The sequence below is a fragment of the Agelaius tricolor genome, unplaced genomic scaffold, assembly GCF_023055355.1.
Source record: "Agelaius tricolor isolate 1412-34295 unplaced genomic scaffold, bAgeTri1.0.p SCAF_22, whole genome shotgun sequence".
Lineage (NCBI taxonomy): Eukaryota > Metazoa > Chordata > Aves > Passeriformes > Icteridae > Agelaius > Agelaius tricolor.
The window spans coordinates 14,608,139-14,625,312 of NW_027269282.1; the positions used below are offsets into that span (position 1 = coordinate 14,608,139).

The window sequence follows — 17,174 nt, forward strand, 5'->3', positions numbered from 1 at the left end:
CTTGTAGCTCTGTAGTAAGAGTGCCTCAAGCGGAAGAGGGCTATAAAGCTATACATTTCCTAACACCTCAAAGGATCAAGAACCAGCCTTAAAAACATCTATTCCTTCTCCCAAGTTTATATATATATGTATATATCTCCCAAGTTTATTTATACACACACGCACACACACACACACACACATATATATATATATATATATATATATATATATATATATATATATATATATATATATATATGTATATCCCCCCTCACACCTCCACTACCGTCCTGAAAAGTGTAGTCTCTTCCTGTGTCTGGCAGCTCTGAAATCCCACATCACTGTTGCACCACAACTACAGACCTTGAATCCACCTTCTCCTACCAAAACGCTGACCCTTAAATTATCAGAAATTTGACAGATCTCGAAACTGACAGGCTGTGCTCTGTCTGGAGTAGCCTTGCCATCTCCTGATTCCAAATTCCAGGTCAAGAAAAACCTCTCTCATTGTCCCAAAACATGTACACAAACTCCATTCACTGCATCTTATGCAGAATTTTCAAGGACAAAAATCAAACCCACAGTATAGCCTCCAACTTTTGGGCAAATCTTTCTTCAGAATAACTAGAGTGATCTGGGTCCCTTGCAGTGGTAACTTCAGAAATAGCTCAGCATTTGAATGAAGTGAGAGGAATGGCACAGCTGGCCATGTGGAGTAGGTGAATGCTTATGGGCGTAGTGGACACCTTGTTTCTTTGTTTTTTTGGGTGCCATAGGAGATGGCGTGCAACAGGTGAGCGGAGTATAGTCCACTACTGAGGACAGAATTATTGTGGAATCGGTCCGTGTTGGCTGGCATACCTCCAGCCCTGTGTTTTTACAAATCATGAAGAGGCATCTACTGCTGATGGCAGCAGCATCCCGGTTAAATCGGTGTTGCAGTTCCAGCGTGATGCCTCCTCCGGCGGCATCTGTCCAGAGGCAGAGTTGTTTTTTCTGCGTATGGTAGTCTCGCATCCTACGGTCACGCCGTGTTACGTTAGCCTGTGAGTGCTCGGGGTGGAGCTGCAGAAGCTCAGAGCACTCCTGCTACTGCGGCCCCGCTGGGCCCCGCCTCAGCGTGCCCCATTCCACTACGGTTCGGCGCAGCCGTGCCAGCCGCCCGCCCGCTGCTGTCGGTCAGGGATCCCGCGGCCGCCCCCTCCGCAGCCCTGCCCCTCCTCAGCACGGCCCGCGGCCGCAGGTCTCAGGCGCGGGGCGGGCCGGGGCGGTTCTGCGGGGCGGGGCAGGGTGGCCTAGGGGGCGGGAGCGCCCCGTCTGCCGCCTTTCCGCGGCGAGAGTGGCCCTTGGGCGCGCGAGCGTTTCCGGGGCAGCGCCATCACCGTCACGCTCAGCGTCGTGATCACCATCATCATGACAACGCTCCGCGCCTTCACCTGCGACGACCTCTTCCGATTCAACAACATGTGAGCGCCGGCTGTCCTCTCTTCCTGCCCCCGAGCCCCTGCGCGCTTCCCCATCCCGCGGCGTCCTCCCGGCGCCCCGCCGGCCGGGCGGGCCCGGGCCCTGGCCCGTGCTGAGCGCCGCACTCTCTTCCTCCACAGCAATCTGGACCCGCTGACCGAGACTGTATCCTTCCCGCCGGGGCAGAGGCGCGGGGTCGGGCGCGGGAGGCGCAGCCTTGGCGGCCGCAGTTACTCCTTAACCAAGCGCCCAGTACGGGATTCCCTTCTACTTGCAGTACCTCGCCCACTGGCCCGAGTATTTCATCGTCGCCGAGGCGCCCGGCGGGGAGCTGATGGGTTACAGTGAGTGCCGGGTGTCCCGGCGGTAACGTCTCCCTTCGTTGCCTCCTTCGGGGATTATAACGCGGGAGCTTTTCTTACTCTTCGCGTTGACCAAATGTCCAACATGGAAGAGGAACCTTGCGTTGCATCTTCCCATTTCTTAAATGTCTTGGGGTATTATGCAGGACTCATGACCATAGCTTCCAGTTTGATGTTCCTAGCGCAGCGAGGAGCCTTGGCTGTGGTATCATCCACCCGTATTTGGCGAATGGGTATTTCTGTAATCTGGAAGATTAAGTCCCTACCCACAGGTAGTAAAAGTGCTGGGCTTGCGTTTTGCATTGCCCTGTAAAGGAAAGCTCTTTACATCTGGGCCTGGATGTCATTTGCTAATTTACTGTGGAATATTTTTGTTTTTCAGAAATCATGTCAAAGAGAACTGCCAGGAGATGGGGGGGGGGGGGGGGGGGGGGGGGGGCAGAGTAATGGTTTTTGCAGGGACCCAGGAACTAAAAGTATTTGACATACTAAAGCAGAAAGTATGTGTGCTGTATAGAACATTTCTCTGTATCCACCACACTTGTTGCTTATTAGCAGTGACTGCGATATCTATTAAAAGCACAGGGTGGAAGTGTGAATGTTCATTAATAAACTAACATTGGATTGAAAGGAGAGAAACTAGAAAAAAGCCCCCCAAAACACCATCCCCACCTCCACTTTTTTTTCTTTTTTTTTTTTTTTTTTCCCTTAAACATATTGTGTTTGCAGGGCCTTAGCTTTCTATTGCCAGACTGGCAAAGCATCCCAAGCTCTATTCCCTCATAATCTCCAAAAGTCTCAAATAGTTGCTGGGATGGTAATTTTGGGTTTCTAGCCCTCTGTTCCTCCTTTATTTCAGTCAGATTTCAAATTTTGGTTCAGTGAGACTTGTGAGAATTGCTTAAAATTTGCATTTAGAAGTCACCTCAAGCAAGGAATTTGCAAACTTGTTTGGTGTTTTTTTACACTAGTCAAGAAACTGCTGTAATATTTGAGTGAAATGACATCTTTAGTGGCTGCTGAATCATAGAGTGAAAAGGTAGACATCCCTGTTTTAGCCTTTACCACAACCATTGTATCATGTGTTTATCCATGGCTTATTCCTCTTGTGAAGTTGTCTGGCTGCAGGCAGTGCATTACTCCAAAGGTGCTGCTGTGCTGATGCTCTGTATGTTCACAGTCATGGGCAAAGCCGAAGGCTCTGTGGCTAGGGAAGAATGGCATGGACACGTTACTGCTCTCTCTGTTGCACCAGAATTTCGACGGCTGGGTTTGGCTGCTAAATTGATGGAACTTCTGGAAGAAATTTCAGAAAAGTGAGTAGTATGGCTATCTTTAAATTTATCTTTTAAAGTAACATTTAAAAGTAGTATTTCTACAGAAACCTGTCCCTGTTTTACGTGGCAAAATTTTGCTTTACGTGGTGTTCTGATTTTCTGAAATTCCTCATAGTTGGAGAAAAAGAGTTGTGAAAGTTGCTTAGCAGTTTAAAATCTCAGGGTTTCTCTGAAAGCTGACTTGCCAGAGGGAGGAGGAAATAGCCTGAATTCCAGTAGAGACAGTGTATAAAAGAACATTCCTTGACAGAAAATGAGCTTTGTGAAACATCAGCACTGTTTCCTGTAGGGCCTCCAACATACTTGTTCAGTAACTGTGGGCTTTGTGCAATGCCCTCAGGCACAATCCTGAACAAATTTTGTACTGCAGAGAGTATCTTAGTTTACTTGCCATCCCCTGCTTGGTTACTTGTACCTGAGAAAATATAATTTAGTGTCAGATGAACCCACTGGGAAATGTCCTTAGCTGATTCTAGTAGGGCAACCCCACTATGGTTGATAAGACTGGAAAGTAGTATGCTGTTTTGAAAAATTTGCCTTGTGGAATTAAGGGTCTATTGTCTCCTGTTAGGCAACTGAATTTTGTGACTGATTCCACTTCTCCTAATCCAAGCAATCCAAAATGTGGATACTTTTTAAATTGGATTTAGGCCTGTGGGGGCATTTAACTTGTCTTGTTCTTTCTGATCAAATTTCTGAACCCACTGACTGGTGAAAAATGGCCATGTGATAAAAATAAAATTAAATCCTTGTCTATGATTGAATTTTCCCTTGGTAAATGAGTGTATCTGTTATTACATTGGGAAAGATGTTTAATTAGTATACTACATTGGACTTGCTTGTGTTACATTACCATTTATGAGTTGTTATTTAGAAATACATTTACCTGCTATTCCTTAATGTGGTTTTGTTTGTTTCTTTTCTTCCCCTGCTAAAGAAAGGGTGGATTTTTTGTCGATCTCTTTGTGAGAGTATCAAATCAGGTTGCTGTAAATATGTATAAGCAACTAGGCTACAGTGTGTACCGAACAGTCTTAGAGTACTACTCAGCTAGCAGTGGGGAGCCAGATGAAGATGCTTATGGTAAGTTCTTGTTTGGTCTCAAATTGAATGGAACTATTCTCATGTTAAAGGTTGCTGGGATTGTTTGTAAGACTGTTACTATTTTTTATATGAAACACATTAAAAAACATGAAACAATTTGAAACAATTATATAAACAATTTCAGATAGTTGCTGATTAATGGGAATTTTGTATTTTTGCAACTTTCCCTAATTAAGATTATGTCAGTTACTAAACTTAATCGTGCCACTTACACATTTTGTAGCATCTCTGGCAAAATCAACCACAGAACAAGAATAAATGAGAAGGAATGTCAGTGCTTTCTTCCTTTCATCCCATAACAGGGACTTGAAACTTTGTTTTTCTCAGATGTCTATGTATAAATTAACAATTGTCAGCGTTCAGCAACGGCAAAGAATTGGGTACCATTTTCAATTTAAAAGGGAAGGAACATGGAAATTCAAGTATGTTAATGTTAATTAGGTTAACAAAAGTGAACTACCAAGTGCTTCCTCTTTCTAGGTCCTTTTTAAAATTATCCTCCCAAAGGGTTACATGGCCAGGCTGTGTATCGTTTCTGTTCTTGCACTGTTTATTTGATACGTAGGAGCACTGTGAAAATACAAGGGCTCAGACAGACAGACATCTACCATTGCTGCATGTGACTTAAGTCATATATTTGTCTCTTTAGCTTGTCATTTCCTTTCCATTTGGGTGAGTTTCATGCAGTGTTTTATATCAGTTGATATCATTGCCATTGAGCAACATTAAGGACAGCAGTGTGTCCTGAGGAGAGCAACCAAGATGGTGAGAGGTCTCAAGAGCAAGATTTAGGAGGAGCAGCTTATGTCCATGAGTTCGTGCCACTTGGAGAAGAGAAAGCTGATGCGTGCCCTTGTCACAGTCTATAACTTCTGAGGACAGCAGAGAAGGGTGTTGATCTCCTCCCTCCGGTGACCAGGACATGAGGAGATGGAGCAAAGCTGTGTCAGGGAATGTTCAGAGTGCACGTTAGAAGGCTCTTCACTGAGAGGGTGGTTGGTAACTGCAATAGTCTCTCCAGGGAAAGGGTCATGACACCAAGCTCATCAGAATTCAAGGAATATCTGCACAATGCTCCTAATCCTACAGTATAATTTTAGGTAGTACTTTGTGGAGCAGGGAGTTGCACCCTTATGGGTCCTTTCAAACTTGAGGTAGTCTTATGATTCTAGTAAATTTTCTTGATTAAAAATTATCTTATTTTAATGGAGTATTCACTTAATATGGTTTTGTGCAATGAATTACTATAATAGCATTTTTTCCTGTTGCTATAGATATGAGAAAAGCTCTTTCCAGAGATACAGAGAAGAAATCAGTTATACCTCTGCCTCATCCTGTGAGACCAGAAGACATTGAGTAACTTTAAGCTGCGGTTCTCATGCAATGTACCAAGGGTCAGGTTCTGTCTCCTATAACCCCCAACAACTTATGCATAAGAAGTTTTAGGCCAAATGTTTTTCCCATAAAATACATATAAAAGCAATGTTGAGAAGCTGACTAACACTGCTTCTATTGGTAATGCCTGTATACTGCCACACTTACTCTATTTTTCCTTTCACATGCTGGAGAATTGGAGACTATTAAAATGGAATTACTTCCTGTATGGTCTTTTCTTGGTTTTCTTGTTGCAGCTAAAATTTATTTCTGTTTCAGGAAGCATCTCATTGTATAGTCTGTGATTTAACAGTTCCCATGCCAAGTTAATTGTGGTGAAAGAAGGCAAATTAAGCCAGGACACTCAACTAGGATGCCCCAAAACCCTGCCAATCACAGGTTGCCAAAAAAACCCCACCCCAGGTTACAAAAATATTTGAAACTCAGGTACAAAAATACTAAATCCCCCGCCTACAGAAATACAAAAAACTCCCCCTACAAAAAACTAGGTTCCAAAACACAACCCTAGGTGTATTTTTGTTCAAAACCCTAGTTTTGAGCCCTAGTTTCAAAATAATAGAAAACCAGGTTTCAAAATCACAGATTTAAAATACCAGAATTTTAACCTAACCCAAGTTCCAAAATACAAAAGCAACCTAATTTCAAAATACCAGAATAGCAAGTTCAGAAATATCAAAATAACACAGTTTCAAAACACTAGAATACCAAGTTCCAAAATACCAAAATAATTCCATTTCAAAATACCAGAATATCAAGTTCCAAAATATCAAAATTACCTCATTTAAAAGTATCAAACTGCAAAATACCAGTTTTCAGATCTCTTATGTGGTCAGGATTCCCAAACCTAAAAGAATGCAATATTGTCAAAATGGAATCTGTGCTACCAAAATGGATATTTTCTTGTCTGAAAAGCTTTCCTCTGGTAACCATCAATACATGCATTTATTCTAATTGTACAGCCAGATGCAATAAGAATTTTACTTTAAAAGCAAACACTTGTAGTAGCTGTCTGCTTAGTTTGTGTCTGTGAGACCTGGCATTTGGGCCGGAGAGCTGTGGTCGGGATCAAAGGATGGAGTAAATCTTTTCCCTGCAGATGCACAGCAAAAGACTGCGGAGCAGGCAAAGGGAGCATTTATATATTTCACTGAAATTCAGGGCACAACAGCATGGGGGTGCTCAGGTTCATCAGGATTAGTCATAAACAACACAGCCAAACCCATGACCCCTCAAGGGATGTGTCAAACGCTTCAACAGAAACACAGTTAAGTAATGATTACAGAAGAAAAATTACCAGTAATCACTTACGGTCCATGGAGAATTTCCTCGGTAATTACAAAGCTAGGACATACGGAATTTTGGAGGCAGAATCCACAATTTTGGCCACGGGCACCAGGATGAGAATGCTGGTTCTTTTCCACGGAAAGGAAAGCCCAGCACTCTGGTGTTTCAGGGGCAGACAAGGGGCCATGTAGGGAAGGGAACGACGACCGGGACTTTTCTCCACCTCCCCCCCCCCACTCGAAGGTGCAGCAGCCCCAGGTGTGACCAGTGAGGATGAGGAGGGGGCAGCTCTTGCCAGAGGCTGCTTTCAGAGGGTTACACGGGCACACCTGCACAGGGAGCTGAGAGTTGAGAGGGGGCAACACAGGCATCCCGAGAGTCCCTCCAGGATCAGTGGTTACAGGATCCATCAGGGGCTGGGGAGCAGCCAGCTGCACCTGAGCATGGAGCATCACTCCTAGAAAAAGTCCAGGGAAAAGCCCTCATGCCAAGAGACAGAACCTGAGCAGGCAGAGCAGCACGTGTGGTCCCAGAGGGAAACTTTCAAGTTTCCCCTTTCATCTGGTCAGTCCCCCCCTCCCTCCCAGAAAAGAGATGGGCCATTAGGAGAAAAGGAATTTAAAATAAAGGAAAAGGCTCCCTTTTCTGTAACTGTCTGTGTCTAAATTGAAGAGGAATCTGCTTCCCCTGCAATTTTAATGGTTTCAATTAAAGGAAACCCTGCCTTTTCCATGGTGCTGGGGGTATTAATCATCAGGGAATCCCCATTTTCCATTATTTTCCAGTTTAAATGGAAGGCAAAAACCTTGATGATGCTATTTTATGGGTTTGAATTAAGGGTAGCTTCCTCCTTTTCATCATCTTAAGGTTTAAATTGAGGGGGAAGCCCAGTTGTCCCTCCTTCTAAAGGGTTTGAACTGAGGGAAAATCCTCCTTTCCCCATCACCAGAGATATTTAAAGTGGGAAAACTCCACCTTTCTCCAGTAGTTTAGGGGATTAAATTAAAGGGAAGAAGCCGCTTATTTGCCATTTTATCAGTTCAAGTGGACGTAAGCCCCACCTTTCCCTCAATTTAAGGGGTTTAATTGAGGGAAGCTTCTTCTTTTTCAGCATTTTAAGGGTTTAAATCTACATTTCAGGGTGCTCCTACCCATGTCCCAGTACCAAATGGCACATCAGTGTGGGCCTAGCACTGCCCACAGTCTAGTCTCCCACTACCCAGGAGTCTTATTTTTTTTTTCTTGGTTTTATTTATAACGTATATAGGTCAAATTAGAGGTCCCAGTGCGAGTTACACTATTCATATTAGTACTCTTCTCCACCCTGCTTAGTCACACCTGGAGTACTACTACTGAGTAATCACTAGGGAACAATTATGCAAGTTAACAACAAATTATCAAACTTATCTAGCTATACTGCCAAAACACAAACCTTCTTATCAGTTTTATGCCCTTTTTCTTAGTGCAGTTGCAGTAAGAAACAAAGCACTGTCATTTCCTTGAAGAGTTTTCTCCTTCATCAAGCCCTTTACCCACCTTGAATTTAGTCAGAGGAGCCATACAGTTGCAGTTCCTCTGAGGGCTTTTATAGCTGGTAGGATTTGCCCCCTCCCTTTTCCCGGATATTGTGGAAATGAGAGGCAGCACAACCAGGGATATATTAACCCCAGCCTTTGCTAAGGGCCTTCATTCTCTCTCTGGGATCAGCTAGGATAAGAGTTCTCCTCTTATTTCAGTGAAGAGGCTCTTTCAGCTTATCTCAGCTTGTTTTCAGCAGGTGGTTTTGGGCATCTAAAGCAACAGATGCTTTGAAGATACTGTGCAGAGAATAGCATTGAACACAGGGAGTATTTAAGTTCATGATTTTGGACTGCGTGTTCAGGGCTGGTGACATGCTTTTATAATTTCTGGTTTTCTTGGGGTTTTTTTTAGGAAGAATGCAACTCATGAAGAGTTTAGGAGGAGAAGCTCATAAAGAATTGCAGCCCATGAGAAGGACCCATATTGGAGAAATTAATGGAGAACTGTCTCCTGTAGGAGGGATTTCATGCTGCAGCAGCACAAAGACTCCTCTTCCTGAGGGGGAAGCAGTGGCGTGAACTGACTGTACCTTCTGTTCTCATCTTCTTGCACTACTAGTGGGGAGGAGTGAGAGAATGGGGAATAAAGTTAAACCTGGGAAGGAGAAAGGGATGGGGGAAAGGTGTTTTAAAGACTTATTTTACTTCTTATTATCCTACTCTGATTTTGATTGGTAATTAATTCAATTAATTTCTCCCTTTTTTCCCCTCTGATGTCTCCCTGTTCTTATCTCAGCTCATGACCTTTTTTATATTTTATCCAGCTGAGGAGGGAAGTGATTGATAGAGAGGCTCTGGTGGGCACCTGCCATCCAGCCAGGGTCCACCCACCACAGCAGTATTCTGAACAAAGTGTGCAGGCTTTCACTGAAGGGAAGACTTAGTAAGGGAGTTTTAGTAAATATTGTCATTGGAGTGTGAAAGAGTGAGTGATCATGTTTAGAGTAGCTACCAACAGTTTTCTAGGCAGGCTCATGCTCCAGGCTCTAGTGGCATGTATATGTCTGCAGTCTTAGAGCTTCTGCAAGGAATCAAAACCTCATGGTTGGAGAACTGTCATGTGAAAAGGGAAGATTTCCTTGACCCTTAGTATTTAATTTGTCTGTCAGTGCCCCAGGAAAGCTGAGACCCTTGTGCCTGACCAGTCTATCAGTGTCCTGTTACAGGGACCCTTTGTTGAGCAGTCCTGCTGGATTGAAGTTTGACTGACATTCAGGGAAATAGGCCAAGATCATAATGGAGATCCCTCAGCAGGTCTTCCCACTTTATGACCCCTCAGTAGGACTTCTTATTTGAATATGTTACCTGCTGCTGGCAACTGCTAGCACCCATGAAGGAGTCACACTTTGGAATTTTATGGAACAGTTTATGAACTATACTCTTATTATAAATATAAAATTGTGACAGGTTAAGGTTCAGGAATTGTTGGTGATGGTATCTGTCAGTGATAGTATTTAACTGCAAAAAATTACTCAAAGCAATATACAGACAAGCTGTAGTCCCCAATAAAAATATTCAGCAGGCAGAGTGCATTTCTAACCCAACAGGTGTTCCTATGGGGCAGAAGACAGGCTCAGCCCATTGACTGATCCCAGCAGTTATGATGGTGCCTTCACTAACTTTTTCTCCATTCTTGGCTTACTTTTATAGTATTTCTTTATATTTAGGTGAAGCTTGAGTGACTCTACTCATGCATATATTTGCTACTGACTGGTGTAAAATCCTCTCACTTCACTTTCAAAGATACAATCAAAAAAATGTATAGGGCTCATGCCAAGTGAGAGGTTGTTGTAACTTGGAGGCAGGTAACTTTGGGATGCACAGCAGGCAGCCTGCCCTCCATCTGGGTGTGAAGAAGGCAGGGCTGGGAACTGTCAGCAACATCCCACCAGGTCTGGCTCATGGTGCCACCCTGAGGGTTTCCCCTGTCTTCGGGCAGTCCTAGCTACTGCAGCTCACTTGACAGAGACTCGCTGTCTATACTGTGCTTGGCTACACTGGAGAGGATGAAGCTGAGGACAGCAATGGTTGCCTTCACATCCCCTGACTGCAGACGGGAGGGAGGGCGAGCTCTGTCACCTTGGGAAGGCATCTGCAGATTCATTGCTGCCCATCTCTGGAGCATGGCTCCATTGGGGGATTGTGGTAAGGACAGCAGTACTCACCTAACTTTGCACCTGAGGACAGCTTCAGGATCTTGTCATACTGTGGGAGAGCAGAGCTTCACAGTAAACACCAGCTAACACACTTACTACCAGTGTTAACACTAACAATTCTTACCCAAATAACACTTACTATGCATATTATTAATGCTAGTAGAGGCTGGTAGCGTTCTTAACGCTGAGGCTTGCATGAAGAACAGAAAATTAATTAATGATGCTGATTATGCTATTGTGGTGTTGAACTACTTGGCCTCCACTGCGGTAGCCCCACACTTACCTCGATGGCCTCCCCCAGCACATCCCGAAGCACTGGGATGCAGATCAGCTTAAGCTTCACTGATGTGATAAACAGAGTTCACTCTGTAAAATTTTTAAAAGTTTAATAAAGGATAAAAGGACAAAATAATCCAGCACTGGGATGCTTTTAGCACACAGCCGAAGAGCAGAGAGGTAGCTTAAAATCATGTTCACTATATAATACATTGCTGAGGTTACATGCATATTCATTAGCTTACACATTATTCAAACATTCCTTTGAGTTTTTGATGTTCCAGGAACTCTCTTGTTTGGTTTTAACCGCTGACTTGTCTGCAGAACATTCTGTAAATTAGGTCTACATATTTTATTTCTTCCTGTAGTTTTATCCTGTTGCTTCACACTCCCTGATAATGCCGATAAGAGTCGATAAATCCTTCCTGGATGCTTAAGCTCTGTTTTTGTCACTGTTATCTTATCACTTAGTAGGGGCAGTCTCGAGTTATAAGAAACAGAATAATTGCTTTGCACCATTTTCTGAGTTAGTTACATAGCAGTGTTTTAGTTTCTATTTTAACATTTTGTTAAAGCCTACGATATAATATATTTATCACACTACTATTCATATGAAATATACAGTGCATACATAAACTGGCATATTACACTATACAAAGCAGTTAAAAGTAAGTATAAGTTGTACCATATCAGAATACTTGTGATGCAAAAAGCTAATCTATGAATGTGAAAGCCAATATTGTTTTATCATCTATAACATCCGACAACTGTGGGGGAAAACGAGGGTGAGCAGCGGGCCCGCAGCAGGCAGACGGCGGGCAGGGGGACGCGGGGCACCTAACTTTGGCCAGGGTGCTGATCTCGGCCAGTCAGGGCAGGCCAAGCCTCCGCAGAAGCGGAAGGAGTGCGGGAGAAGAGGCGCCCAGAGCCCGCAGCGGGCTCTGCACGCCCTCCTCGCTGCCGAGCCCCCTCCTCACCTTGTTGCCGCCACTTCCTGGTGCGGGCTGCTGTCGCAGAGTCCCCCTTTACGACCCGGAACCATTCCCGGGCTACACCCCTCCCCGCCCCGAGGGGCTCTGCGGGGGTCTTTTCGCCGGGACCTGGGCACGAGAGAGGGCCGGAGGAGGGGACAGGGGGGGATCTCGCGAGCGGGACCCCCGGGCGCCCGCGGACCCTTCGAGCAGCCCGGTCTCCACCCCACGCTCCCACGGGCCGCAGCCTGACGGCTCCCAAGCCTGCCAATCACGGCCCGCCTTTCTCCGCCCGCCCTGTCCAATCACAGCCGCCCTTTCAATCCGGGCGCCGTCCCGCCAATCTCAGCCCGCTCAGTCGCGGCCCGGCCCCTCAGCCTAGTCCCACTCCCCCGTACGCCTGAGGCGCCGCTCCCGCCACCGCCGCTTTGGGTGCCGGCGGAGCTGTGTTCCCGCTGCCGCTGCCTCGGCAGGCGCTGTTGGGGCCGGGAAGGGCGGCCGGGAGCTTCCAGTTCAGGTCCTGGTCGGGATTAGATTCTGGTCCAGGGAAACGGGCAGACGGCGGGGAGCGGGCGGACGCGGCCCCTGCAATGGCGGCGGTAGGAGCAGCGCTTGAGGGGACTGCGGGAGGTCGCGGAGCCGAGCGCGGCGGGAATGGGCGGGCTGGGATTGGTGGGGCCGGCAGGCGCTGCCTCGGGTTGTGATTGGCTGGCTGGTCCGGCCCTGGGGCATAAATAGCGTGCGTTGAGACAGCGCAGGCGTCAGTTCGGCGGCGGAGTTGGAGCGACGGGAGCTGTGGCTGCGCGATCGGAGGAGCGGCGCCGTGGGAGCGACGGGAGCTGCGGATGCGCGATCTGAGGAGCGGCGCTGCGCCAGGACGGGACCCCAGTGGCTGCTGATCGGGGGAGCGCTGGTGAGCACAGACGCGACGCCTGCGGCAGCATCTGGGAGCCGGTCGTGTCCAGTTCTTTCTGCCGCGCCCTGCGCGGCTTGGGTAGCTGGCGGCTGGTGTGCGGCCTGGAGTGGCGCGGGGGGGGAACCGGCTGCTGTCACTGGGGGCCGGGAAGAAGCCGTTTCGCGGTTTCTGGATTTAAAGTATTGTTCAGAATACGAAGAATAAAGCTTGCTTTTTTTGCATTTTTATTACTTTATTTTGTTTCTACTTAGAATGATTTTTTTCTTTATTGTGTTACTTTATTATTGCTTGTTTTATTACATCTTTTTGGTTTGATTTGTTTACTAGATATCTGATGTTAATTCAGTAAGGGTTGTGGGACTGGGGCTGAAACGCCAGTTGTGAGATCAGTGGGGACATAAAACCCCAGGGTGTGGAATAATGATGTTGACATGAGTCTGGCCCAAAACAATGTGGAGCGGTGGAAATGCTGGAGCTAGAAAAATGCCATGGGAGAAGGGCACGGAGCTGCAGCACAGGGCCTGCAGGATATGCCTGGGGGTTCCCAGCTGCTGCCCCATGGTACCAAGCAGAGAGGCTGAGGGTGTGGGGGCTCAGAGGGGTTCCAGGGCCCAAGAACCAGCCCAAAGGGTGCCTTTTGGGATGGGGGAGTAGAAGCCCGGTGGCTATTCCCAGCCCCTGGAGCTGCCCGAGTAGATGAGGGGGCTTTTGTGCAGGTGCTGGGCTGAGAGCCAGAGTGAGGGAGAAGGTAGATGTTATGCTTCAGGCCTCAAGTGTCCCCAAAGTTGGGATCCTACAGGGGTGGGTGGGTGGGACAGCTTCTAGAGACATTGAAATGATGGCAGTAACTGATTTGTGACCTTATCAACAGCCCCAAGTTGCAGTGAGAAGCAGGAGCAGCTTTTAGCTACAGCCAGTAGGAAGCTGAGGAGCTGGAGCTGAGGCAGCAGAGCTGGAGGAGACAGAAATATGGTAGGGTTTGGGGTAAAACCCCTGTGGGGCTGGGAATAAGGAATGTGGAGCTGGGAGGTGAACTGCAGGGTTGGAGTTGAAATTGCTATAAGGGCTGTGATCTGAGCTCAAACCACACAGAGCTAGAGCTAAAGTAAAGATCCTGCCCTAAGAAGCAGTACTAGCGTTATGTGGCACTGCTGTGAAGATGTTGAGCAGGAAGTGGAACAGAAGAGCTGGCAGTGAAATAAAGCATGTGGGACTGGAGCTGAAATCACTGGGGCCAGGGTGGGGACTGCAGTGCTGCAGCATCAATCACTGCTCAAAGGGATACTCACTGTAGATCTGAAGAATAACCATAGAATGAGACACAAAATGAAAAAACTGGAAATAGAATAATAACTGCCAAAATGGGGTGGCAATGGTGATACTGAACGTGGAGGTGAAACCCCAAAACTGCAGCCAAAGCCAAAACCCTGTTTCAACCTTGAGAGCAGCTTTGCCTGGCAGAGCTGGAAAAGAGCACAGCTGGAGATCGAAGAAGAGAGCTGGCAGTGAAATAAAGGTTGTGTGTCAACAGCTGAAATCACTGGGGCTGGGAAAGGGGGACCGTGGGGTTGGGATTGAGACTGCACGTGGGATGGAAACTGGAAGGCTGACATAGAGACTATGATTTATGTGCTAAACTCATTGCAGGCCTGTGATATGGATGCTGGGGCTGGGTATTATGACTGAAAGTAGAACAGGATATGTGAAGTGGAAAAGGGGACTGCAACCTTGTGCCTGAAAGCCCCGTCGATGGCATGATATTGCGGAGATTTGTAATGGCATCTCTAGGGATCGAGCTGAAATCACTGTGGGGCTGGGATTGTGGTTGAAAATGGATAAGAAACTAAGGCTGAGAATGGGACTGTGAGCATCGAGGGGAACTTATGCAGGGGCTGGCACAGTGACAAAAGCGTTCTTGGGCTGAAATCACTGTAGGCCTGTGACATGGATGCAGGGGCTGGGGATTGTGACCGAAAGTAGAAGAGGATGTGTGGAGTGGGAAAGGGGGCTGCAACCTTGTGCCTGAAAACGTGGTTGGTGGTAGAATATTGTTTGCGCCTGGGATAGAACCTCTAGAGGTGGAGCTGAAATCATTGTGGGGCTGGGATTTGAATGAAAATGGAAAAGGTTCTAGACCTGCGAACAGGGCTGTGGGAATTGAGGTGAACTTAGGCAGGGGTGACAAAGTGACTGGAGATTATTGGGCGGGAGCTAAAATACCTGAAGGGCTGGAATACTGCTGGTGGAGTGGACTTTGAGAGGCTCGTGCGGGGGCTGAATTGTAGCTGAACTGCAGCTGAGATCAAGATGCTATCCTTTGAAGCTGGAGAAACTCAGAGCTGGAGCTGCAAGAAGAGAGCTGGCAGTAAAATAAAGCTTGTGGGTCAAGAGCTGAAATCACTAGAGCTGGTGCTGTCATCATTGCGGGTCTGGGATGGGGGCTGAACATGGCATAGGAACCATAGGGCTGGCATAGAGACAGTAAAATAAAGCTTGTGGGTCAAGAGCTGAAAGAGCTGAAATCACTGGGCTTGTGCTGTCATCATTGCAGGTGGGGAATCAGGGCTGAACACGGCATAAGAACCATAGGTCTGGCACGGAGACTTTAGTGTTCTTGCGTCAAAATCACTGTAGGCCTGTGACATGGCTGCAGGGGCTGGGGATTGTGACTGAAACTAGAACAGAACATGTGGAGTGGAAAAGGGGGCTGCAGCCTTGCGCCTGAAAACCCCGTCGATGTTAGAATATTGTGTGCGCCTGGGATGGAACCTCTAGAGGTGGAACAGAATTCAATGGGGGCTGTGAAGTGGACTGTAAGGCTGTGATTTGAATGAAAACAGAAAGGTTCCTAGACCTGTGAATGGAGCTGTGGGCAATGAGATGAACTTATGCAGGAGCTGGCACAGTGACAAGGGATTGTTGGGCAGGAGGTAAAATCACTGCAGGGCTGGAATATTGCTGGTGGGGGGATTGTGAGAGGCTTGTGTGGGGGCTGAATTGTTGCCGAGCTGGAGCCACGATCAAGATGCTGCCCTTAGAAGCTGGAGAAACACAGAGCTGGATCTGCAAGAAGAGAGCTGGCAGTAAAATAAAGCTTGTGGGAGAAGAGCTGAAAGAGCTGAAATCACTGTCGGCCCGGTGCTGTCATCATTGCAGGTGGGGAATCAGGGCTGAACATGGCATAGGAACCATAGGGCTGGCATAGAGATGGTAAAATAAAGCTTGTGGGTGAAGAGCTGAAAGAGCTGAAATCACTGGGCTTGTGCTTTCATCATTGTGGGTCTGGGATGGGGGCTGAACACGGCATAGGAACCATAGGTCTTGCACGGAGACTTTAGTGTTCTTGCGTCAAAATCACTGTAGGCCTGTGACATGGCTGCAGGGCCTGAGGATTGTGACCGAAAGTAAAAGAGGATGTGTGGAGTTGAAGAGAGCTGGCAGTAAAATAAAGCTTGTGGGTTAAGAGCTGAAAGAGCTGAAATCACTGGGCCTAGTGCTGTCATCATTGTGGGTCTGGGACGGGGGCTGAACATGGCATAGGAACCATAGGGCTGGCATAGAGACAGTAAAATAAAGCTTGTGGGTGAAGAGCTGAAAGAGCTGAAATCACTGGGCTTGTGCTGTCATCATTGCGGGTCTGGGATGGGGGCTGAACACGGCATGGGAACCATAGGGCTGGCACAGAGACCTTAGTGTTCTTGCGTCCAAATCACTGTAGGCCTGTGACATGGCTGCAGGGGCTGGGGATTGTGACTTAAACTAGAACAGAACGTGTGGAGCAGGAAAGGGGGCTGCAGCCTTGCGCCTGAAAACCCCGTCGATGGTAGAATATTGTTTCCGCCTGGGATGGAACCGCTAGAGGTGGAACCAAATTCTATGTGAGGCTGGGAAGTGGGCTGTAAGGCTGTGATTTGAATGAAATTAGAAAGGGTCCTAGACCTGTGAATGGGGCTGTGGGCAATGAGATGAACTTATGCAGGAGCTGGCACAGTGACAAGGGATTGTTGGGCGGGAGGTACAATCACTGCAGGGCTGGAATATTGCTGGTGGGGGGATTGTGAGAGGCTTGTGTGGGGGCTTAATTGTTGCCGAGCTGGAGCCATGATCAGGTTGCTGCCCTTAGAAGCTGGAGAAACACAGAGCTGGATCTGCAAGAAGAGAGCTGGCAGTAAAATAAAGCTTGTGGGTGAAGAGCTGAAAGAGCTGAAATCACTGGGCCGGGTGCTGTCATCATTGCGGGTCTGGGATGGGGGCTGAACATGGCATAGGAACCATAGGGCTGGCATAGAGACAGTAAAATAAAGCTTGTGGGTCAAGAGCTGAAAGAGCTGAAATCACTGGGCTTGT

General features: G+C 47.2%; 1 protein-coding gene and 1 long non-coding RNA gene across 3 annotated transcripts; both read left to right on the plus strand.

Moving 5' to 3' along the window:
- The first annotated feature begins 1,109 nt into the window (after window positions 1-1,109).
- On the plus strand, window positions 1,110-9,219 carry NAA20 (N-alpha-acetyltransferase 20, NatB catalytic subunit). Of its 2 annotated transcripts, none has more exons than XM_071446089.1 (6): window positions 1,110-1,448; window positions 1,587-1,611; window positions 1,700-1,790; window positions 2,989-3,124; window positions 4,083-4,228; window positions 8,861-9,219. In XM_071446089.1, exons 1-6 carry the CDS (start codon window positions 1,396-1,398, stop codon window positions 9,025-9,027), a joined length of 618 nt encoding a protein of 205 aa, XP_071302190.1. In that variant the 5' UTR covers window positions 1,110-1,395; the 3' UTR covers window positions 9,028-9,219. The 2 variants fall into 2 exon arrangements, with proteins under 2 accessions (XP_071302190.1, XP_071302191.1); XM_071446090.1 differs by lacking the exon at window positions 8,861-9,219 and adding an exon at window positions 5,524-5,852 and having other exon boundaries at window positions 1,127-1,448.
- Window positions 9,220-12,101: 2,882 nt separating this feature from the next.
- LOC139599087 (uncharacterized) lies at window positions 12,102-13,062 on the plus strand. The gene is made up of 2 exons (XR_011682150.1): window positions 12,102-12,510; window positions 12,665-13,062. It is a non-coding gene; the product is annotated as an uncharacterized lncRNA (long non-coding RNA).
- The last annotated feature ends 4,112 nt before the right edge of the window (window positions 13,063-17,174 follow it).